Source organism: Larimichthys crocea, chromosome XIII (genome assembly GCF_000972845.2).
Source record: "Larimichthys crocea isolate SSNF chromosome XIII, L_crocea_2.0, whole genome shotgun sequence".
NCBI classification, from domain to species: domain Eukaryota; kingdom Metazoa; phylum Chordata; class Actinopteri; family Sciaenidae; genus Larimichthys; species Larimichthys crocea.
In genome coordinates, this window is record NC_040023.1 from 40,607,383 (window position 1) to 40,630,911 (window position 23,529).

Consider the following 23,529-nt stretch of genomic DNA (forward strand, 5'->3'; position numbering starts at 1 on the left):
AAAATAAGAGTCGCATTTTTTTTTTTTTTACCGTGGAGGTCCCAAACGGCTTCCATCTCACAAAATTACCCAGTAGCCGTTGACGGCTCTTTAGATGACGGATCGAGTCCAGTATTGTAATTTTCTTTTCACCTTTTCATTTATTTTTGAAAAAAAAAAGAAAAGAAAAGGAGTGCAAGTAAGCCGACCACCCTCTTTGTCTTTATAGAACCGCTCACTTGTAAGTTAGTGCGAGCTGCTGCAGAGACCTTGTGTTTTGGGACTATGCAGGAGGATAACGTTGCTTAGCTCGCTGGGTCACTTGCTAGAAAGCTACGCGATAGCATAGCTAACCTCATTCTGCGATACAACCTCGAGACAAGTCGGGACAAGACCAGGTCAGTGGCCGGAACATTGTGCATGTTTTATGCAAAACGCCGATTAGTTACACTGTGTTTAACAGAACGTGTCACCATTAGTATTGGGCAAAGATGTATCCTGCCCCAGAGGAGATGTTTTGTGCAGGGGGAGTTATTTTTGGGGGGAGAGAAAGACACAGTGGTGGTGGTTGTTGTTGCTAACTAGCTCAATGTTAGGTGTCTAGCTCCGTTAGCCTAGCTCGGCTGAGTTGTCTGCCAGTATTTTGTCATATTAAACGATCACACGCTTTGTGAATAACCACACACACACACGCTTATTTTCTACTTGGCTGCTTTGCTTGTTGAAATATGTGTGTTAGCCGTTTGGTTGATCGCTATCTGAGCCAATGTTAGCGGATAACCGTTAGCGCAGGTTGAAGTCTGTCTGAACGGCTTTGGCTATTAACAGCGTCGGTTCACGACACCCTGACGTTAATTGATGTGGCTATTTATTTACATCACAACATTTAACGCTTTAACCAGTTGTGTGGCGACGTGTTGAGCTTCGTATAGTCGTGCTAGAGGACTGCTGTGTGTGTGTGTTAACGTTATAATATGCACCGGGCCTGTCTCCACCGCCATTTTGTTTTGTTCTCCTTTATAACATCTTATTTTCTGCGCTGCGCCAACTACGAACGACGAGACGAGCCAGCGGCGTTTCATCAAACTGCCCAGCCGCATTGTCGGCGGGTTATTCCGAAAGGTAGCACCCCACAGAGTCGAAGAGCGATAAAGCTAATGTTACCGCAAGGTGTTTGAAAATGCATTATGAAACATGAACGCAGTCCCCCTCCCAACGCGAACACCCAGGCCCCGTGTTAGCCAGCTAACGTCGGTTAGCACTACAAGTATAGCCATCTTATGCGTCGGTGTTTTTTTTTTTGTCAGTTTGTGGTTTGTGTATTTGATACCGATCGTGGATACCAGATGATCATAACAACAACAATAAAACAAAAGATAATCGCTAGCTGTGACGATACGTGGTGAGCGTGTATCGTTAGCTTTAGCTTCACAAGGCCCCTTTTGTGGCAGGCATACGTTGCTGCAGTTGTGGCTCGGTGGTGTAGCTCCTGGCCCCAGTTAATCCCCCATACAACATGTAGTTGACCAGCCATCCCACGACCTAATTTTCTAATCTCATCTGGCTGCTGGGGCACGGCGCAGCAGTGTTGCTCTGTAGTCATCCACCCAAACCCTCTTGTGTGGTTTTGTGTATTTGTTTTCCTCAGTCATGTGTGTTTGTTGCAAATGTCCTTAGCAGCACAGTGGACTTCACTTGGATTTACATCTGAAGTTTTTTTTTTTTAATTTCGTTGTTTTGATTGTGTGTTTTCATGTTCCTGTTTGTTCATCACGTCGCTGCTGTGAGTCAGGTGGACTTGTGATTCGGCTACACTGATGAGTGATGGAGCTGTCAGGACTTTCATTAATTATTTCCCCCTGCAGTCATTTAAATATACATAGAGCAGCGTTATACAGGACAACATAACAAAAGAGCTGCTGTCTGAAGTCTTTGTTTAGCTCCAAACTGTGCTCGTGGGCCATTTGGATAAGCTCTCACCGTTTCATTCAAAGCATGTGAATGGAATGACTAATGTTATTTGCAGCATAATAATCTATGAGAATCATCTGCCCTCAGTAATTGTTCCTAACGGGAGCTGGGCGTAGCAGGGGCAGCCGTTTAACCTGCCGGATGCAGCCAAATCATCCTGAATTGGACAGATGTCTGCGAAGTGTGTTTTTATTGATGTGCAGTAAAAATGAGTTCAAGCTAAAGGCCCGGCAGTTGCCATGGAGTCAAACCTGTCTCAAGGCAAGGCATGGAAGAATATCATTTATAATGTGTTGCCATAGAAACCGTGGTTGAGCTTTTTCCCTTTCTTTTGTACAGTGGTTCCTGTGATGAGGTGTTTAGTCATGCACTCTGTGAAGTCTGTACTCAGGCTGAATTTTCCATGGCTAAAATGTGTGTAAACATATCATACCTTTTTTTAATCCCTCCTCAGCTCCTAAAAAGCTGGACCCGAACCAGAATTTACGCAAAGGAGCACTGCACAAATGTTGGCGTAACCGCCACAATAGCACTCACACACCGAACAAAGTTTTGAGACGCTATCAGGGTGGCACAGCAGCAGGGAAACGGTGCAAAGCAACATGTGTGGGACAAATAAATGTCCATGTGTTGATCCATGTATTTATTTCAGTTCAACATGCTCTTATTTTTGAGGAGCAGACACTTAAAAATGTGCTACTTCATGTGGGAAAGCCTGATGTAAAGAGACTGCAACCCATCCAATTCTTTATGTAAACAGAAATTCATGACATTTCATAAAAGCTGGCCAATAATCTAACTAAGAAGTCAAAGTTCAAACCCATAAGGCAGCTCAAATGCACCAAGCTGGTTTTAATTGGTCAGAATTGTGAGATGTTGTAACGTGCAGAATCCACATAGTTTGACTTATTGAACTTGGAGCATCTTTCTGAAGCTGAGCTGTTGAGGTAAAAAGTCGTTGACCTGCCAAAAAAAATGCAAACGGTGTTTGTCTTTGAAATGTCCTTAATTCTGTTTTTAAAGGACGTGTACTGGATGTTTAAAAGTTGACATTTGTGGCTTTAATGTGAATAGTTGAAGTCCACAATGTACGGAAAGATATTTGAGTATTTTTTACTGAATGCACAAGAGACCACAACAAATACAGTGTGTGTGTGTTGTGCCTGTGTGAAGTGAGGCTGCCACACCTGCACAGCAGCAGAAAACCTACATAGGCCCTGCTGTTAAAAAATTATTTTTCCCTTCTTGAGTGTGTCCCCCCCACACACACACTATGATGCATCTGAAATCATTGTCTTATAATACACATCTCAGAGCCGCCTGTGTTTCTGTTGTTTCTATGGGTAACACATTTTCTGTGCTGTTAAACCACACACTTTGAGCAGAGTCACCACCGCCACCCAATCCCTTATTTGAATCCGTCAGGCCGCAGCACATATGTTTGGATTTATGAGGCGCTTTCTGTTTTGCTAGTTGTTTTTGAATGCATGTCTGTGCAATCAGCACTTTCTGTTCTGTACCTGGTGTCAAATCTCTCCTTCTCTCCTCTTTCTCTCCCAGTCTCAGGGCTCACCATACTCAATGAGCGGACAGCGCAATGTCAGAGCGCTCTGGGCAAACTGCAAAGGGGAAGGAAGGCAAAACCAAGTATGCGTCTCTCAACCTGTTTGATACATACAAAGGAAAGAGCCTTGAAACACAAAAGCCTGTTGGTGAGTATCACGATCATGTCCAAGCTGTTATTGTCACGTCATTCTATCTAGTTTTTAAATTCTGCAAGATGGTTTTCTTTTGCAGCTAAAGATGTGAGCGTTCTTTTCTTATTGATTGGCCTAAAGAAACAGATGTGTTACATCACAGCTGGATTTTGGATTTGGTGCTGTGATTTTAAAAGTGTCCAGCTGTGCTGTGACGCCTCGCGGCACAAAGTACTGCAACTTTGTTGCATTAGCCAACTGTCTCCCTAATTGCCGTGGTGCTGACTTCCAGTACAGGAAGTAGATGACATGCAGCATCTCTCATCTGCCTGCCAACCTGGTTTTGCTGATACTGTTAATATGATTCAGGGATCAAGGATATTTACTACCCTTATTTATAGGCACCTGTCTCTGAGAGAAAAAAACATTTTCTATTAGGAAGTGTCAAACTTTAGTCCTATAGAAAGAAATTATGTATAGCCTGGAGGTTGAATAGCCTTCGGGCCTTGGCATGTCAGCTGAGCCTCAGAGCCACCGAGCCTGACCTGAGACAGAGGCTTATTTGTGGACGCTGTTTGACTTCTGTGCCGAGTCCCCAGTCTATGTTTTATTCAGAAGCTCCCCACTAGATCTAAGCAGCTGTCCCCGTTTCCAAACTAAAGACCCCCCCCCCCTCCTCCATCGTCAAAGCCATGCACTGCTGTGGTTTCTCTGAGCCTCAAGGAAACAAATGAGGGATTGATATTCTGCATAGCTTCACTTTCCAGAATCAGAAGGCTTTTCCATGCTTCTGTGAGCATCCATATCCTAATACTTCTCCATAAACTGTAGTTGAAGTGGGTTAACTGAAGCTTTTTAATAACATGTAGAAGCTTTTCCCCTAATCCATATTCATCAGTATCATACCTCTAGCTTCGTCAGTTGTTCAGCATCCTAATTATGTATCCAGAAAGTGAGCTGTAATCAACATCCCTATCATCAGTCTCCTCCTTACATCCAGTAGATTTAATTGGTATCAGCTTTCAGTGGTCCATCTGTGCTAATGACCTCCTTTCTTTTCCCCATATCAGTTCCCCCCCGCCATGGCCTGCAGTCTCTTGGTAAAGTTGCCTCCGCACGGCGTATGCCACCCCCTGCCAACCTGCCCAGTCTGAAGGCGGAGAACAAAGGCAACGATCCCAACGTCTCGCTCGTTCCCAAAGACGGCACAGGATGGGCAAGCAAACAGGAACAAGCAGACCCAAAGAGGTAAGTAAGCCCTGTTAACAGGCGATCTATCACAACAAATTTAGACTTTTACTCTCTGCAGTTGTGTCTAATATCTGCCCTGTTTGTTCTTTCTCTCAGTACCGATGCATTGCCAGCACCGCAGCCGGAATCGCAGCAGCCTGTGGCTTCACCGACACCTGCACCGACCCGCCCGAGAACCCCGCCAGCTTCAGAGGTACTGACAATCACAGTAACATGAAAGCAAACTCATACCTTTTAAAGAAATAATGTTCATGGAGATTTATAGCAGCCACAGGTGACTTATATTGTATTTGTCTGTTTGCCAGGCTCTGGCCCCAGCTTCAACCCAGGCCGTAGGGGCAAGGTCCTGGGCACAGGCCAGTGTTACACATGGAACACAAGGGGATGGTGAGTCTTCCTTTTTGTGTAGCTCTCATAGATTAGCTATAGCTTTTCATGTGTGATTGGAAAAAAAACAAACATTCTTCTTTTTTTGCAGGTGGAAAGGGATCAAACCAACCATCGCCATTCTCTCGCGAGGAATTTCCCACCCTGCAGGCGGCTGGCGACCAGGACAAAGCTGGCAGAGAACAGGGCACTGCAGATCAGTGGTATGGGCCCGGACCAAGCCTCCGCCCCCAGAGTGAGTGATGCCCACTTAATCTCAATTAATTGATCAAGTAGACCAGGCCTAATGAAGTCACAGCAATTATGTTACAGACTTCAGATCTCAGCTAATGGTTCAGTTGATACCAACAGGCAGTTTAGCTCACAGAGAGTGTGGCTGTATTGTTGTTTTTCTTGATGCTTGTCAGTGTATTGCTATGTACTGCCAATTTAGGGAATTACGCAAAGTAAAAGGAATTGTTTATTATATGAGAAAACCTTAATCTGTTCATATTGTTGAGTCCAGACATCGGTCTCAATCGAAAGTTATGACTTTGCATCTCTGGACTTATTCCATTAAAGCTCATAAACCATACTGACCGCTCTGTCCTCTCCTGTGTTCACTGTCCTCAGACGTTACAAGTTGGCGGGACGGTGGGGGCCGAGCCCTGGCGCCCACCCTGTCTGGGGAGGGGGCAGTGGAGGGTGGCACTGGTGGGGCTCTGGTGATGGATGGGGCAGCTGGGGTCCCCCCTCCGAATTCTCAGTCCCACGGGCCACCTAGGAACCCTCCCGCAGGCAGCCCTGCCTTGCCCCTGCCCCAGCCCCCTGTGGGACCTGGATTTCCCCAATACCGAGGGATCATCCCTCCCTTCGTAAGTTTTCCTCAGGCAAATATTGTAGTATTTGTTTTTCTATTGCTTGGGGCCTTTTAAACAGTTCTCCTAATTCTCAAGTTATTTGTATTTTTTGTTTTAGATGTATCCTCCCTACCTGCCCTTCCCAGCCCCCTATGGCCCTCAGGGGCCCTACAGGTTCCCGGCACCTGGGGAAGGGCCCGCTCCAAGGTATGTTGCTTGCCAAAATCAGTTTCAGCTAGTACAGTCTTACTTTATCACAGTTAAATTCTCCTGGTCTACACCGTAATTTTAACTTAAATCCCAGCCCTTTGAGGTCACATTTCTCTCTTCCCCTCTGTCAGGTTCTCTCGTGGGCAGGGTGGTCCTGACAACAGGCCTCAGGGCGGCCCACGTGACACAGGTGGAGAGGTGGTGAAGCGACCCTCTATCCTAAAGCAGGATGACCTGAAGGAGCTAGATGAGCTGGACCATGATGGAGACGAGGGCTGGGCAGGTGAGAACAAAAAACAAATACTCAGTCATAGATACAAAATAACATGTAAATATCAACGGGTTGGCCACGGAGAACCTGTTCGAGATCCAAATGTATAAAGAACAGTGGTTTGTATTTCACATTGGAGGAAAAAGACAAATGTCATGATATAAATCACCAAGAGAAGAAATTAGAACTTGAGTCGTGTAGGAGAATAAAGAAATGAGCAAAATGAACAGTGTTCTCATTTATTATATCTATAATGAACTAGAACTGCAGAGGACTTTATTTTTGTTGTTGTGCATGGAGGATCCAGCCCTGTTATGTCTTGTCATTAAAGTATTCCTAATGTATTGCGTGTTGATTTAGTGCTCCTGCAGCTAAATGATTAAGGAGTTGATGACATCGTGGTCGTGGGTGAGATTGCTGCTGTCTAATGTTGCAGATGTTTCTGCATATCATATTTCCTGCTGATCCAAGCAGAGGTGTTCCAGTCACTACAGTCAGCTCAGAGGAGAGGGAGGGGGGCAGAGTATCAGGTTTATCAAAGTGAAGGATGATAAATGATATGTAAATGCACTGAATGGATGGTTTTGAACAAACGGTGGTGGATGGTGGCTCATGTTTTCTTGCTTTTTTTTCTCCTCCATTTTCACAGGAGCTCACGAGGAGATTGATTACTCTGCCAAGTTGAAGTTCAGTGATGATGAAGGAGATGAAGAGGGGGAAGAGGAGAGAACCGAGAGCAACAATGACTCGCGGTACGTGACCATACATTCTGTGTGTGTGTGTGTGTGTGTGTGTGTGTGTGTGTGTGTGTGTGTGTGAGAGTGAGTCAGTGAGTTTTCTGTGTGACCACATTATACCGCTGTGCTGTCATTTGTCTAAAAAAATGTGCATGTTTTTCTCCTGCCCTCAGTGAGCAGCAGAGGTCCCAGGATGCCCCCCCTGCAACCTCTCGCTCCCGGGCCTCGGACAGCGGCGGAGACCCCCGCCACTCCCCTCCTTCTAATGCTGACAATGGCCCCCAACCCCCCTCCAGCAAGCCAGGATGGGCCGAGGAGGGAGGCAGTGGCTGGGGAGCCCAGGGAGCACCATCCAACTACCAGGTATAGACGCTGAACAGCAGCAAAAAGGTGTGGCCCAGACAGGCCAGACTCAAGCTGTGAAAAGTCCATGTCCAGGGCAGTTTGTGCATACTGTTCAGGAAAGACTTATTTGTGGGCAGAGATGTGTTAGCGTGTGTGTTTCTGTCAGTGTAGGTTATTGTGGTGGAGCATGGCTAACTGTGTCTGCCTGTATACAGGGGCGCAGGCCTGGATTGGGTGGTCCCCGGGAGCAGCCCTCCCCCCCACCTGGGCCGCTCCTTGGACAAGGGCCTTACTCCTTTTACCGACAGGTAGACATCTGGATAGAGCCTCATAGACAAATCATTACTATCATTATCTCATCCGCCGCCCACAGGTTTTATGGATCAGTCATCTTTAGTTTTAAGTTCGTCTTTTGCCTCTTGAGTTTTATTACAGTTGATGTAATCATTTGTAACACATTTTTCTCCACAAGATTGCAGTGATGTCATCTAGAGAACAGAAAAACTGCATAATAGAGCATGATATATATTTTTTTAACTGTGCAGGACCGGCCCCACAACCAGGGTGCACCTCTGGTCCCAGGGAAACCTGGCTCCACTCAGCATCAGCCAGCAGCAGGAGGCCCTACTCCTCCTCCGCAGCCAGGCCTGCTGGTCCATGGGGCCCAGGGGGCCCAAGGGGATGATGAGGATGAAACTTGGCGTCAGCGCAGGAAGCAGTCCTCCACTGAGATCTCTGCTGCCGTGGAGCGAGCCCGTCGCCGGCGCGAGGAGGAAGAACGTAGGATGGAGGAGGAAAGACGCGCAGCCTGTGCAGAGAAGCTAAAAAGGCTGGATGAGAAGCAGCAGCAGCAGCAGGGCACCAACGTAGGAGGTGGCGGTAGCAGCAGTAAAACCCCAAGCCTTGATGGAAACTCTACAGCTGCCACAGCAGGCAGCCCTAGTCCATCTGTTTCAGCATCCTCACCCAACATCAGCCAGCCCCCATCCCCTTGTGTGGACCCCGAGGAGCCTCCAGTGCTAGCTGTCCCACCAGGGCCCAGTCCTGTAGTCAGTGACCGACAGCGAGCCAGCAGCAACAGCAGCTATGACTCCAGTGCAGGTGAGTTTCTCACATAGGTGATGACTGGTCTGAATCATTTAGATACCTGACATGTGGTTTGGCTTCCTCAACACTTGTATTTAAAATGACAGTTAAAATAAAGCTTCCACTCTTGATTATGGCCCCAACATAATAAATCCTACAACCTACTTTCTTGGTTCAGATGCTCAACCGTGTCCCCAGCCAGCTGTGTCACAGCCACAGCAGCCCACGCTGGATGTACCTCTACCAGGAGAGATTAAGGAAGAGACCATGGGCAGTGCTCACATCCGTGCAGGAAGTGCAGGTGAAAGAGTAGTTGACCCAGTGAAGATTGAGAATATCGGAGGGGGAGCAGGTCGTCAAGCCGGTGGTCCTCCTGGCCAGGGTTACTCAAAGTACCAGAAATCTCTTCCACCTCGATTTCAGAGGCAGCAGCAGGTTAGGAATTGTACTTGTCTCTTTTCTTAAGTACAGGTATTACTTGAATGGTTAGACAAGAATATTATATATAATATTTATTTCTCTTCAGGAGCAGCTCCTGAAGCAGCAGCAGCAGTGGCAGCAGCAGCAGCAACAACAGCAACAGCACAGCCAGGCATCACAAAGCCAGCTGTCCCCCCAGCCCCAGGCTCCACAGGGTCCTTCACCAGGTTCAACACCCCAACCGGGGCCTGGACTCAAGCAGGGTGGACCACTGTATCAACCCAGCAATATGGTTCGACCGCCACCCCTGCCAATGAATTTCGACCCTCGCTGGATGATGATGCCCTACATGGACCCCCGCATGATGCAGGGCCGCCCTCCACCTATGGACTACTATTCAGCTGGCATGCACCCGTCAGGTGAGATCAATTATTGTCATCTATCATTAATTAATACAATACTGCCGTATCATAAAACATGGTTATTGTATGGGGGGGGGATTATTATCAGTGATTATTGTGTAGTTACATTGTTGACTAAAGTTGACAATATGTATATATGTGGTGAAGGTATGTGTTTCTTTTCTACCACAGGGCTTATTGGGCGTGAGCGATCTGATTCTGGGGGCTCTGGTTCAGACCCCTTTGACAGGCAGCAGCATCCAGGGCACCCTCACCGTGGGACCCCCCCTATGGATCCTAAGCTGGCCTGGGGGCCAGAGGTATTCCCTGGTGGAGGGGAGGGCCGTGGCCTAGCCTCCCCCCTGAGACAGAAGCAGGCATTGGAAGATGACGATGGGGCTAAAGGACCCAGGTACGGATACACGAGTCAGTTTGGTGGAGATGTTCACAGTGAAAAATGGAATACAAGTGAAATTTTGATTTACTGGAATGTATTTTATATATTTTTTTCCATCTTCTTTTATCTAAGGAGTGACACTCCTCCACACCGCATTCGTGAGGGTGGATTGGGACCTATTCAGCAGCCTGCCTCCAACTCTGGGACATCCAATCAGACTCCACCTCCAGTTGGCACTCAGGTTGGAGCCCAGGGAGGCAGCCACCACACGCATCACTACATGAGTGGGCGGGGCAACTACAGCAACTTCCCTGACCAGGGTGGAAGGATGCTTCCCCACCAACAGCAGCAAAGAGCAGGAGAGAGGGGAAATCAGCCGCACAGCTTCGCCCACCAGGACGAAGGGCCTCCCCGAGGATCTCAGCAGGGCCAGATTTGGGGAGCGCCACACCCTCACTACGATCGTAATGGTCGAGCTGATCTCCCCCCTGTCGAGAGCAACTCTCATCTTCACCATCATCACAGCCACCACCCTCAGCAGCCTCATTTCCCTCTCCACCCTCACAAGCCAGAGAACAGCCGTGACAGGGGTGTCGAGGCCTCTGCTAAGAAGACAGACGCTTCTCCTCCAATCCACCAACCTTCTCTCTCATCTTCCTGCTCTTCCTCCTCCTCCTCTTCTGCCAGGGATGATGGGAATGTCAAAGTTGCCCTACATCATCACCCATCCCAGAGAGAGAATGAAACTGGCATCGGGCACAGTGTCGGTGAAAGAGGGAACAGTGGCAGCACCGGCAGTAGTGGCCATATGAAACAGGAGAAACCGGGCGCGGCATATGCTCCCCATTCCTCCATGACCTCTAGCCCACCTCCCACTCAACATGGTGGTCATAATCAGCCTCAGCAGCAGCAGCAGCAGCATCATCATCATCCCCATCCTAAATCAAACCAAAGAGGGGGACGGGAGCACAAGACTGAGACCCAGTGGGGCCCACGGCCTGGCAGCAACACAGGTGGAGGATCCTCTCATGGAAGGAGGGGCAACAATGCAGGAGGTGGGAACAGCTCCCGTGGAGGGGAAGACTCCTCCAACACTGCTCTGGACCACAAACCCTCCAACCACACAGGAGGCGGCAACCCCAACAAGAGGGCAGGGCCTATTAAGAAGCCAGTGCTGAAGGAGATGAAGAGAGATGGAGGGGAAGCTGATGGAGGAGAAAAAACAAGTGTAGGCTTTGGGAAGGATAAGGAGCAAGATGGTGGCCAGCCTACCTCCTTGAAACAGGAGGCCTCCATCTCCCAGAACACATCAGCTCCATCTAAAGATGAGTCAGCGCAGCCTGCCAAACCTAGGAATGGAGGAAAAGAAAGATCTGCAGGAGGTGGTGGTGGTGGAGGAGGAGGGTCAGGTAGAGGGCCCAAAGATGTAGACACAGCTTCTTCAGGATTTTCTTCATCCAGGAGGGACAGGGACCGCTCCTTTGAGAGAGGCGGCGGCTCCTCCCACCACCATGGAGTCCCTGCCAAAGGCAGCAGAGCCAGTCGGGGCCGAGGGGGAGAGTTCTTCGGGCGTGGGCGTGGTTACCGTGGCACATACACGGCTACTGCTGGACCCAGCGGTGGCAGTCGGGGCAGAATGGGTGGCAGGAGCGGCAGAGACTACCGCTCATCTGTTGGCAGTGGCCACCATCATGAGTCTAAAGGTGAGGGAGGAGGTGGCAGGCATGGTCAGGATCGCTCCCAGCATAACCCAGCCAGGGCCAGGAACCGAAGTGAAACCCGCAGTGAGGGGTCAGAGTATGAGGAAATCCCCAAGAGAAGGAGGGAGAGAGGTTCAGAGACTGGCAGTGAGAGCGGTGCAAGTGACCTTGGTCACTCAGACAAGGACGACATCCAGAAACCCAACACCAAGAATGGCTCTGATCATGCCAACACCGCTGGCAGTGCTACCATGTCAGCTGCACCACCCAGAGGCTCCCAGGCCAGGGTCTTCACCCCCAGGGGTGTGCCCTCTAGAAGGGGCAGAGGTGGAGGTAGTGGAGGAGGAAACATCTACAGAGGTAGTGGCAATGTTGGAGGAGCACCTGGAGGACATCGGATGGGGCCTAGCTCAGCCTCTCACGGTGGATCCTCCAAGTCATCAGCATCAGGCCGAAAGCATCAAGGCCCGCTGCAAATGTCTGGGCCCAAAGACTCGGGCAGGGGAGGAAATGGAGGAGAGAAGAAAGACAAGACAGCTGATGCAAGTCAGGCTCAAAATCAGGGGTCCAGTGCCCCTCAGCCATCTTTGCCCACTACAACTCCTGCCGCTCTGAGTTCCACTGAAAATGGAGGAGTTGTGACCCAACAAGCTTCAACCAACCCTACATCAAACTCTGGAGGGCCAAATCCACTCCCTCTGCAGACTAACCGTGGGTTCCCTCCCAGTGGGTTTGAACGACCACCTCGACGCCGCCGTCACGGGCGTTCCCAGCATCAGCAAGACAAGCCTCCCCGATTCCGGAGACTGAAAGAGCGAGAGAATGCTGCACGTATCAACGGAGGAGTGGGGGTCATCGGGGGAGGAAGGCCCTCCTCTCCTTCCCTGAATTCAGTTCAGGATAGCAACGGAGCCCCAATCTCTGCTCCCACCACAGGCAATGCCCAAAATGCTAACCACAACACCACAGTAACGGCCAACAGTAACAGTGGTGGGCATCTTAGCAATGCAAACAGCCACCACCATCACCACTACAACCAGGGCAACGCTGGGCAGACCCACACCCAGCACCACCACAGCCATGGAGCAAAGTCCCCGGACTTCACCAACCAGAACTCAGACCAGGCCAACGAGGAGTGGGAGACAGCCTCTGAGAGCAGCGACTTCACAGAGTTCAGAGACCGGGAAGGAGGAGGAGGAGGAGGGAAGTCGTATTCTTCTCACCATCCCCACCACGTAGGAAGGGGAGGAGGGGGTGGCGGAGGTGGCGGAGGTGTGGTCGAGCGCGAAATGTCGGGAAAAGAGCCCTCGGCTAATAAAAGAAGCTTCTCAAGCCAGCGACCTGGAATGGAGCGACAGAACCGCAGGGTCAACGTTGGAGGAGGCGGCGGCGGCGGAGGGGGAGGAAGGGGCCCACGAGGCCCGCCTGGTGGTGGCTCTGGCGGGCCTGGTAATGGAGGCGGTAACCGTGGAGAAAAGCGCGGCAACTGGCCCTCCCCAAAAAATAGGAAGTGATGGAATATTTCAGAACATTTCAGATGAACCCCACCCACGTTAAACCCACCCTCTTACATCTTAATTCCGTTTTGATAATTATTTCATGGTTTATCTGTTGGCATCCCTAAACATATTAGTGTATTGTACAGTATATGGAGATGATATTCACATTCACTTTAAGCCGCCCCCCCCCCTTCCACCAACCACCTGTCACAGCTTTTCCCTTGCATCGATCTACTATCTACCGTCCGTTATTGTAAATTTCTCCGTTTGTTCCGTCTTGCTCTCCGTTAAGTTGTGCCCCGGCCCCCCTCTTCCCTTCCCTTCCCTTCCCTTAAGAATCTCACCCCAGTTGGATTTGACAAGCATGTGGTTCTGCGATCGGGGTGCACGTGGTTTCGACAGAAGACATTTCACACAGAGCTCCACACACACTCGCATATACAAGCACAAATATGACATCTTTACAACAAACACATGGAACACGTGTGGGCGCAAAAACAAAAAAAACGTGGGTTAAAATTGGCAAAAATGTTTGGATCGGGCAAATTTTTATATTTATGTACCTGTGTATATTTCTACCACACTTTGGCCTTGGGTGGTATTCAGTAGTGCAGTACTGCATTGCTTCCCTCGCAAAGGGAAAGAGTGCAGCTTCATCTTTTAACGAGAACAATGTAACATGAGATGTTTTGTTTCTCTGTCTTTTTTTGTTTTGTTTTTGGCCTCGTGTCAGTTAAGTTTCAGCCTCTGGGAAATGTTAGGGGTGTGTGTTTTTTCTTCTAAAAAGCAGGTCATTAAAATACCTTTTTACTAAATTCCCAAATTCCTCCTTCCGCTGACTTTTTGGTCTCCTGCAAGGTATGTGTCTGATTACTGTGATAAGACCCATTGAAGTACTACTGCTCAGTGCTCACCTACACTCGCATTGATTTGTCTTTAATATCAATGTTTCTGCTGCTTGTTCAGATAGACCGTGTGATATTTTTTTCCCCCCCTCCAACTTGTTGACCTGCTCTGACTCTTCATTAGCTTTTGGTTGGTCTTTTTTATATAGAAAATAAAGGCTTTATCAGCCTCATCATAGTAGCCCCCCCTCACCTGAAGTTGTTCAGAAACTCAAAGTTACCCCGAGTTTTACTCTGATTCACATGTTCTGTTTATCTTAAAAAGACTGTATTGATAGCTTTGATGGCTTTATTTTAACAACCATTATTTCCTCAGTGACTTCCCTCTTTCTGAAATGAGAATGTGCGTCACGATGGAATAAAGAAAAAAAAGTTTGACTTTCATAAATTGTTTATGCTTCAGTAGGTAATTCTAATCCTTGTAGTATAACAAAAATCCATGGTTGCTGTTTGTTTTTTTTTTCTCTTTGTGTTTATGTTTTTGGGCAAGTTACATATGATGCAACAGGACAGGTACTCTGTCTGGGCCCAGAGTACAGAGCAAGGCTGAGTATTGTACTATTACACCGCCCCCGCCCCTCTCTCTCTCGCGCTGTGCTCTTGTGGAGACTCCTCACACCAAGAAGGACTACTACTACCAAGAGCTCCTTGTCTGAGGAAGTATTTTTCAAAGTGTGTGTTCTCGGGATGGCTGTTTCAGTACATGGTGGCGACCAGTGGCCCACGTTCTAATTGAATTCAGGACAATGCTGAACGGGTGACGCGAGTCACCTTCTACAGTTCACACGGTTTCCAAGATTTCACTCGCAACGAATAATGGCGACCTGGAGTGTTGAGGAAATATTGGATTGATGTAGGATTACACATGTAAACATAGTTTGTATCATACATTAAAAAAAAGACATAAAATGGCACACAGCTTGGAGAAAAGAAAAAAAAAAGAGCAGAGACAACATCCAGTGTGAACTAAATCGATTTCTACATCTGCACCACTTCTGTCACTGCTGTAAGTTGGGGTTTGTTTGTTTACTGACAACAGTTTGAAGATCGTCTCTGGGATGTTATGAGTAGGGCATTTGATGATTCGTGTATGTGCGTGCGTGCTTGTGTGTATGTGTATGGCATGTGTGCGTTTTCTGGTGTCTGTGTAATAACTCGGGAAGGGGTGGGGACCAGAGGGTTGACATGAACGGCAAGCACTTTCTGCCTTGTTTGCCCACACTTGATTGAACCAATATTAAGACAATTCTACTGTTTTCTTAAATACATCCACATATATACATTCAGCTGTGTGTATATGTACACCATCTAAATGAAGAACATGCAGTGGAGAACGTCACCAGTTTTTTTTTTTCTGCGTAATTTAAGCATACATTCTTCAGCAGGCAAGTGAAGTTGGACATATTTTATTTTTCACTGACTTCTAAGCATGAAAACACACCCATGGGTGCAGCTTGCCTTGCCTGTTGCTGGTTTATACATGGATAGCTGTACACTTAACACTGGCTCAAGGAGTCCTTCATCCCTCCTTAACTCTTAATGTTGATGTGCGCATAATTTTATGTACCCATGTTAAAAGAAAACAAAAGTAGTGTATTCCAGAAAAAGAAAATACTCAAAGATTGTACAATGTTTCCAGCATTACCGAGGTACCTGGAGTGATTCAAACTGTTTTTAGCATTTATGGTTTTATTAATGGAACCGTAATATACACACATGTATGTATATTGGTATGTATCTAAGTTTTGTCTACCCCAACTTACATTCCCACAAACAAATGTTGCCATTTTTAGTTCAAGGGAGCAATGTACAAGCAGAGAAGTGTCTTATTATAATAAAGTTATACAGAGAAGGCAAAGTTAAATAAACTACTTTTGATTTAATGGAAACGCCAATCGCATGTCTCGTTCTTCTCCAGTAGACACTGTGGATGATTTTGATAAAAGACCTGTTTGACAGCCCGTTTCTGACATGTCCTAACAGGAAAAGCAGAGGTGGAATTAATACTGATGGTTTAATCCTGTGCCACGCCTTAATATACATTTTTCTAGTAAATCGCACATCACATCTAAAATATTACCAAACCAACATTTAGTAAAACGCAAGAATATGTCATGATCTGCTGCCAGACATTAATGGAGTAGTGTTTTGGGTCTGTTATCTTTTATGAAGGATAGACATCAATTTTTGTGTGCTGAGAAGGGCAATCAAAACTCTTGTCATTTTTCTGGTTTAGCAACAGTTAAAGACAGTTGAAATGGTGAAATAAAATCATATTCTTTTTCTTAGGTGGAGTATGCCAGCAGACCTTGCTGGAACATTTTCAGACCTGGCTGCCAAGCAAGAAAAAAGTCATGTGACAAAATCAGACCTGTGAGAAAAGCAAGAAGCAAAACTGAAAATGATGGTGTGATGGTCTGATAATATATAAGCAAGAATATTTTGACTTTGATATATTCCTAATCTGAAACTGAAATAAGTTGGTGGAGGGTCAGGCAAGTTTCAGACATCAGAGCATGTTGGCACTTTGGCTTGTCGTGTACAAACTAAAACATGTTTTCTTTCAACATTTCGTACATAATAAGCATACTATTCCTATTAGCATATGGATGTATATTAAACATAAGTAAATATATAGATATATAGAATATATATATATATATATATATATTCTATATATATATATATTATATCTATATATTATATACTAAACATACACATGGAGGGTTGTGTTAATAAATCAGAATCAGAAATACTTTAATAATCCCAGGGGGAAATTATTTTTGTTACAATACTCCAGGTACACAAACAAACATATGTAAACAACATATGTAAACAAGTAACCATCTATTAAGAACAATATATATATATATATATATATAAACTATATACATATATAAAAGGTATATAGAAGATCAAATTTACAGTTAAATAATGTGCAACAACTGCCTTATTACAATAAGTACAAAGAGTATACACACTTTTTCTAAACTAGAAAAATAGTTTCTTAAAAAGGTGGAGTAAAGGATGGAGCGACGCCAGTGGAGAAGGTGCAGTACCGTGAATGAACAGTGAGCGGCAGCAGAGCGCCGCCGGCACCGCACGCTGCCCGCGAGTCACGGGAGGAAGAGGAAGAACGTAACCTAGAGGGTGAACCGGGAGGTGGTGTCCATCTTATTTACACCGGGGAGCTAAGCCACACACCTGATCTGTCGTTTTACGGGAGTATAAACGTTGAACGCCGGGTAAGTTGGCAGAAGGAAAACAAATCGCGTTACTGTGTTGAGCGGAGTGAACACGGAGGCAGAGGGAGCTCCAGAGAGAGCTCGTCTCTGCCGTGAGGCCTCTCTGAGCAGGCGCCATGTTGGATTTCATTTTCAGCCGCTAGCTTAGCTTAGCTTAGCTTAGCTTAGCCGGCTAATGTTGGCTACATGAGCTGTTTAGTCGTTGCGTGTGAGCACGCCGTACTGTTAATGTGAGTTATTCTACTGAAGTCAGAGGAAACAGCTGTGCTGCAGCGGCCAGTTCATAAAAATAGCAGCGTTAGCCAGTTAGCCTAGCCTGTGTCAGCTCGTACAGAAGCTAACGTAAAGTTACTCTGTCCACACTGAGGATTATAATGTCACAGGCGTGAGACGAAAACGATAACATGAACTGTTTGAAGGTATGGATGTGATTTGTATGCTGTGAAGTTATTATTGATGTCAGTGCTCTAGATTAGAAAGGGTGAAGTCAGTGTGATGGAGTTGATTCATGTCTGCAGTGTTTCCACCTCCCTGTCTTGCAGGTCTTCAGAGATGAGCAGCTCAGAGGAAGTGTCATGGATCTCCTGGTTCTGTGGACTGAGGGGGAATGAGTTTTTCTGTGAGGTGAGCCTGATCTGTTCATCTGATCTGATCTGTGTATACACGCCTTATTGAGTCATCAGAATAAAGTTATGAGATGAGTAGAGAAAACTACTCTACTCCATTACCGTCGCCTGCACACACAGGAACACGGCCGGATCACTCATCAGCGACTGAAAACTGCACGTGAACATCCTCTGGTTCAGTCCACGGTCTGTTCATGAGATTGTTGCAGGAGGAACGTGAATGAAAAACAAACTTACTTGTTCATACTGATGTACAAGCTGAGAGCAAAATGTCATCCAGTGGCTGAAAATGAATCAACTTCAGCTTAAAACAGTACTAGTAGAGTTATTGATCGCTGTAATCATTACTCCAGTTCATACCAGCCCTGAAGAGATTGCTCCAGTGTTTGTTGGCTGTGGATTTTCAACCCCGTCTCTGACATTGGTATCATTTTTTAGAAGTGATCTCATCACAGGAGGAATGATTGATAACTCTTTCACTGAACCTTTGAACATAGACAGTGTTCTCACCGTATAATCTGATTTCTCCAACTAAAGGTGGATGAGGATTACATCCAGGACAAGTTCAACCTGACGGGGCTCAATGAGCAGGTTCCCCACTACCGCCAGGCCCTGGACATGATCCTGGACCTTGAACCAGGTGTGTATATTATGTTCATGCCTCCGCATACACACTCAAATTTAGTTAAGCACTATAGTTTTCATTGGGTGACACCGTGTGTAATTGTCTAGGATAAGAGAAAACAGACCGCAGCAGAAGAAAATGTAACCAGCTTTAGAAAGTGAACCCAGAGGCTGAATGTACGTTTACAGGTTGTTGTGTAACAGACCAAGAAGTCAGAGTAAAGGAGTTGCAGGTGTTTCTTTTGTGAATGTAGCATATGCTGTTTTTCTCTTCTGAGGAATGTTGCACATGAGATCTAACAAATGATGTCAGCATTCTTTTGTTTCATCCTGTTTAGCCTGTTCAGTCTCTTCTCTTCATTTTAGATGATTACACATTCACAGCATCTTTGAAACCACGTGTTACATCACCTCAGACTCCTTCGTGTCTTCTGTTGCCTTTGATCTATGCCGAGCGCTCTCTCTGTTGTATTTCTGGTGTTCCCTGTCCTCATGAGAAAGGTTTTTTGAGCACAATGTTCTCTGTTCTCTTCTGTCTCCAGACGAAGAGCTGGAGGACAATCCCAACCAGAGTGACCTGATCGAGCAGGCAGCTGAGATGCTGTACGGCCTCATCCACGCACGCTACATCCTCACTAACCGAGGCATCGCACAGATGGTAGGCACCAGCCGCGTCAGCAAAACCCACCCCTGCATTAGTGAGGATGGTCCGTTGTTGTTCCATCAGTATTTTCTTGATGGGGCAACAAATGATTTACAGCATGTCTGTTTAAACACTGCTGCTCATTTTACATGTTTAGCAAAAAGAGGTGAGGATTTCTGCGGGACGAAAAGCATTCATCAGTCAGTACCTGTAACACTGGGTTTATACTGGATGTGATCTCTTTGTAACAGTCCAGTCACAGATAAATCACCACGACCACTACATTTCCATTCTTTGATTCTGCGTAATTTACTCGCTGCCTTACTGAACAGCAGATCACCGAGGCTTTAACTCGCTCAAAGTTGTCTTCACCATTTAAGAATCTCAACCAGAAAAAACAAAAGCAGCAGATGCACATTACACTATCTGTGTCGGTGAGGTGTAAAGCCTGCAAACAACACTTACTTCATCACCGATGTACCTGCTGATTATTTTCTCCATCATTCATTTTGAATAAAATGTTTGAAATTTGTGAAAAATGTTCAAAGTCGTAACATTAAAGCAGCAGGATGCAGCAAATCCTCTGCAAAAGTCAATCAAATGATGTAGAACTAAAATGATTAATAGACTAGATCGACAGAAAATAAATCTGCAGATAATTAAAATGATAATTGATTAATCATTTTAATAACTTTTCATTTGCTGGGTACGAGTCATTTGATCCTTTCTTTGTCATAAATAATAAATAGTAGTATATAGTAAATTGAATATCAAAATGGATAACAGATGTTCTTTACTGTTCTCTGATCTGTTCATTAAAAAAAAATGGAAATTCATTAGTAATGGCATTAATTGTTAATTAGAATCATAAAACAATTATTTAATAATCAGAACACTTGGTAATAGATTTTCTGTCCACCGTCTAATCATTTCAGGAGCAGCTACACAACAAAACTCGATCAGACTGAGCTGTAGTTGGTCTCACTCACAGATGTCTGAAGAGTCTGTTTAGGTCCAGTGTTGTGTTCACTTCCTGTCTTTACAGCGATCACACTGTGTAATATCACAAAGGTTCAGATTTAGAAGCAGACAGTGTCGTCGAATAGTCAAATGTCAGAGCTCCTTTTCAAAGAGTTGTAAATTGAAAGTTGTTTACCACCTGTAATTATTTTATTGACTCTTTATGTCCCGATTTATCACTTACAGTTGGAGAAGTATCAACAGGGAGATTTCGGCTATTGTCCCCGGGTCTATTGTGAGAATCAGCCCATGCTTCCTATCGGTGAGTCAAAAGATGCATTTGAAATATTTCATTCTCAAAAATGTTTTTAAAAAACCAAACTAGATGGTTGATAACTGAAAATGTTGTGGTTTATACTTGGTCTTTATTTAGCAGTTTATTCACAATGCACAGTGTTTTTACTCAGCCAGTAATTAGTATTTAATTTAATTAGAAGTGTCCTCGATTAGAACTTTTATTTGCACGTTAAGGGCACAGCTGTGTTTTTTTTTGTCTTGAACTCCATATTCCACTTTGAATCAAACATTTGTCCCTGTGTACTTGTATAGTACATTTAACTCAGTTTGTATTCAACTCCTTGAGTCTTTCTCCTCCACAGGTCTGTCAGACATCCCAGGAGAGGCTATGGTGAAGCTGTACTGTCCTAAATGTATGGACGTCTACACACCCAAGTCCTCCAGGCACCACCACACAGATGGAGCCTACTTTGGCACTGGCTTCCCCCACATGCTCTTCATGGTTCACCCTGAGTACAGGCCCAAGAGGCCCGCCAACCAGTTTGTCCCAAGGTTTGTACTGCAGCTCCAGTTTGAAGGTGTAGTAGTAGTAGTAGTAGTAGTAGTAGCAGTAGTAGTAGTAGTAGTGCAGCAATCTTTAATCTGCACTGGTTGTTTTGTGTCAATCACTTTATCAAGTTTCCTGTATTTTATGTTGTAGAGAGTTTCTATACACCCTGCCTGTTAATGAAATAATTTAATCCTATTTAAACTTTAATTAGGGTTTGCGTGAGGACACTCTAATCTTTTACCCACATCCGTATTCTATTCCTGTTTCACTCAGTCAGGACGTCTGTTTACAGAAAGTGTCTCATGAAAGCTCAGTCAGGCTTGCATGACGGGCAACAGTGATCGCTTGGGATCATGAATCATCACGCTCTCCCTAAAAGCAAATACATCACTCATCATAATGTTTATTTATAGTCAATATTTGTAGCTTTCATTCCACTCTGGACTATTCATCATCAGTGGGCACGCTCAAACATTTCTTCTCTCTCCAGGCTGTACGGGTTCAAGATCCACCCCATGGCCTACCAGCTGCAGCTGCAAGCAGCCTCCAGCTTCAAGAGCCCCGTCAAGGCCATGCGCTAGAGCGTCCACGACCGAAGAGGAGGATTTGTAGAGAGAAGATGGGAAAGAAATTATCATCAGAAGGAGGAGGGGTCACCTGCATTTTACAAAGCTTTCCAGGTGCCCCCTCCCCACCCTGAAGACTGTATTATTTTGGTTTAGATTAGGGCAAATGAAAAGGTGTAAAGATTTTTGAGTGTGAGCGAGACATAGAACTGCACAGCCATGATCTTAATCACAAACAAACACACATATACACACACACGTATACACACATGCACACATACATTTGAAAACAATGCATACACACACTTGGGATTCCATGCACGTACCTTACCAAACTGTTCAGTGCCAAAAACAGGAGGTGAAGTCAGAGGAAGCTGAACAATAACATGGGTCTCCAAGCTGCTTCTGCTGTTCACACACTATACGAGCACACTGAGAAAACGATAGAACAGGTGGGTCGGCGCGATAGCTGCATCAGTTTTCACCTTGGGCCCTGTATTTGTTCTGTATTTGGCACAGTTTGGTAAAGGGTGGTGGTAAACCCTCCATCTTTGGAAGCCTCCTCTCCCCATTGCCCCCTCCTTCCCCCATCAGCTCTCCCCCAAATGCATGTACACTCAGGCTGGCATTCGCAGCGACAGTTTGGAAGGTGGCGACGGGTGTGTTTTTTTTTTTTTTCTTTGTCCCTCGTTCTGTTTTGCTTACTGGTTTGTCTGCTGTTTTGTGGTGTTGTTGCACAAAGCGTTCTGTTGAATTTGCCTTAAGATTCAGACGAAACACCCAGATGGTTTTTGTTTTTCAGGAGGCACAAGTAAAAGTAGTTTGTTTTTTTTCTTTCTTTCTTTCTGCTTTTAGGAAGTAAAGTAGAAATAGATTAAAGTAACACGAGTTTCTGAATCAAGACAATTGTAATCAGCCTGTGTCATTTCTCCAGCTGTCTGTGCGTGTGTCAAACATCTGTCTGTATTGAGACCGAAGTAAAAAATATAACCCTTTTTTTTAATACCACTCAAACGGTGCTAGCACACACGGCTGGTTAGCTTAGCATAAAGACTGAGGAATCCTGGACTCATTTATTAACAAATTAAACTTGTTTACAGCACAGGTTAACCGTTACCAGTACGCCACATAACCAACTACAACATGCCAGTTAAACTAACACATTATGTTGTTTGTTTAGTCTGTACTTGGACCCAAAGTGTAAAAAAGACTATTTGTTGTTTTACCGGGGGGGTTGTGTTGTGGTTAGCAGTTGCTAAGCAACCATTAGTGACTCAAGGAAGTTACTTGTTGGTTAGCACTTGCTAAGCAACTAGTTTTTGTGTTGTTTTTTTTAAACAAACGATGGTGCAAAGGTGTTGCCAGGCTAGTTGTTTCCCCTCATTTCCAGTCTTTGTGCTAAGCTAAGCTAACCGGCTGCTTGTGGTAGCTTCATAAGATAATAACTCTTTTCATCTACGTCTGCCTGAAATGTAATATTTCCCAAAATGTCAAACGATGCCCGTAAAGATCAAGGAGGAGACTCAGAGAAAGAGGAATTTCGACAATCTGAATCCTTCAGCTCACTCCACCACTGCACTGATCCTACTGGTGTCGCTCCACAGCACAGTCTCATTATTTATGTTCGGTTTAGAGACAGTCAGACCACCAGCCGCTTTTATTTGTTCGTATGTTTTTGAAAAACCGTGGGGCAGATACTCAGCCGCCCTCCCTTCACTCTCCACTTCTGTCTTTTTTTTGGATTTCATGATACAAGAGAAACTGTATTTATGTATCCAGATTTTAAACTAATGTTTGTGTTGTTGTTGTCTTTCTGCAACTGTGGGAGGGTGAGCAGGATTCAGAATTCTCAATAAACTTCTATTTTCTTTTCATACTCTTTTGTCCTTCATTTGCAATTCTGCCCTCCTGCCACAGGACGTC

The 23,529-nt window shown here is 45.6% G+C and overlaps 2 protein-coding genes across 5 annotated transcripts; both read left to right on the forward strand.

Annotated features, from left to right (window-relative positions):
• Window positions 1-43: 43 nt before the first annotated feature.
• On the forward strand, window positions 44-15,984 carry prrc2a (proline-rich coiled-coil 2A). 4 transcript variants are annotated; one of them, XM_019264253.2, is made up of 17 exons: window positions 44-178; window positions 3,511-3,662; window positions 4,718-4,895; window positions 4,995-5,091; window positions 5,204-5,285; window positions 5,377-5,520; window positions 5,898-6,139; window positions 6,243-6,331; window positions 6,466-6,617; window positions 7,255-7,357; window positions 7,516-7,705; window positions 7,903-7,995; window positions 8,233-8,788; window positions 8,952-9,208; window positions 9,300-9,612; window positions 9,787-10,006; window positions 10,124-15,984. In XM_019264253.2, the coding sequence occupies exons 2-17, from the start codon at window positions 3,548-3,550 to the stop codon at window positions 13,203-13,205; spliced, it is 5,913 nt and encodes a 1,970-aa protein (XP_019119798.1). In that variant the 5' UTR covers window positions 44-178; window positions 3,511-3,547; the 3' UTR covers window positions 13,206-15,984. The 4 variants fall into 4 exon arrangements, with proteins under 4 accessions (XP_019119798.1, XP_010733663.2, XP_010733665.2 ...); XM_010735361.2 differs by lacking the exon at window positions 44-178 and adding an exon at window positions 185-377; XM_027287344.1 differs by lacking the exon at window positions 44-178 and adding an exon at window positions 1,078-1,101.
• Window positions 15,985-17,192: 1,208 nt separating this feature from the next.
• csnk2b (casein kinase 2, beta polypeptide) lies at window positions 17,193-23,478 on the forward strand. The gene is made up of 7 exons (XM_010735360.3): window positions 17,193-17,340; window positions 17,883-17,964; window positions 18,504-18,606; window positions 19,133-19,248; window positions 20,440-20,515; window positions 20,853-21,042; window positions 21,531-23,478. Exons 2-7 carry the CDS (start codon window positions 17,893-17,895, stop codon window positions 21,619-21,621), a joined length of 648 nt encoding a protein of 215 aa, XP_010733662.1. The 5' UTR covers window positions 17,193-17,340; window positions 17,883-17,892; the 3' UTR covers window positions 21,622-23,478.
• Window positions 23,479-23,529: the final 51 nt, after the last annotated feature.

What these genes read in the sequence shown, in the direction of transcription:
- csnk2b (XM_010735360.3), top strand. Translation starts at nt 17,893, where the DNA reads ATGAGCAGCTCAGAGGAAGTGTCATGGATCTCCTGGTTCTGTGGACTG. An exon ending in GATCCTGGACCTTGAACCAG is followed by an intron (nt 18,607 to 19,132) that starts GTGTGTATATTA and finishes TTCTGTCTCCAG; the next exon opens with ACGAAGAGCTGGAGGACAAT. An exon ending in ACCGAGGCATCGCACAGATG is followed by an intron (nt 19,249 to 20,439) that starts GTAGGCACCAGC and finishes TATCACTTACAG; the next exon opens with TTGGAGAAGTATCAACAGGG.
- prrc2a (XM_019264253.2), top strand. Translation starts at nt 3,548, where the DNA reads ATGTCAGAGCGCTCTGGGCAAACTGCAAAGGGGAAGGAAGGCAAAACC. An exon ending in ACCAAGCCTCCGCCCCCAGA is followed by an intron (nt 5,521 to 5,897) that starts GTGAGTGATGCC and finishes CACTGTCCTCAG; the next exon opens with ACGTTACAAGTTGGCGGGAC. An exon ending in GAGGGATCATCCCTCCCTTC is followed by an intron (nt 6,140 to 6,242) that starts GTAAGTTTTCCT and finishes TTTTTGTTTTAG; the next exon opens with ATGTATCCTCCCTACCTGCC.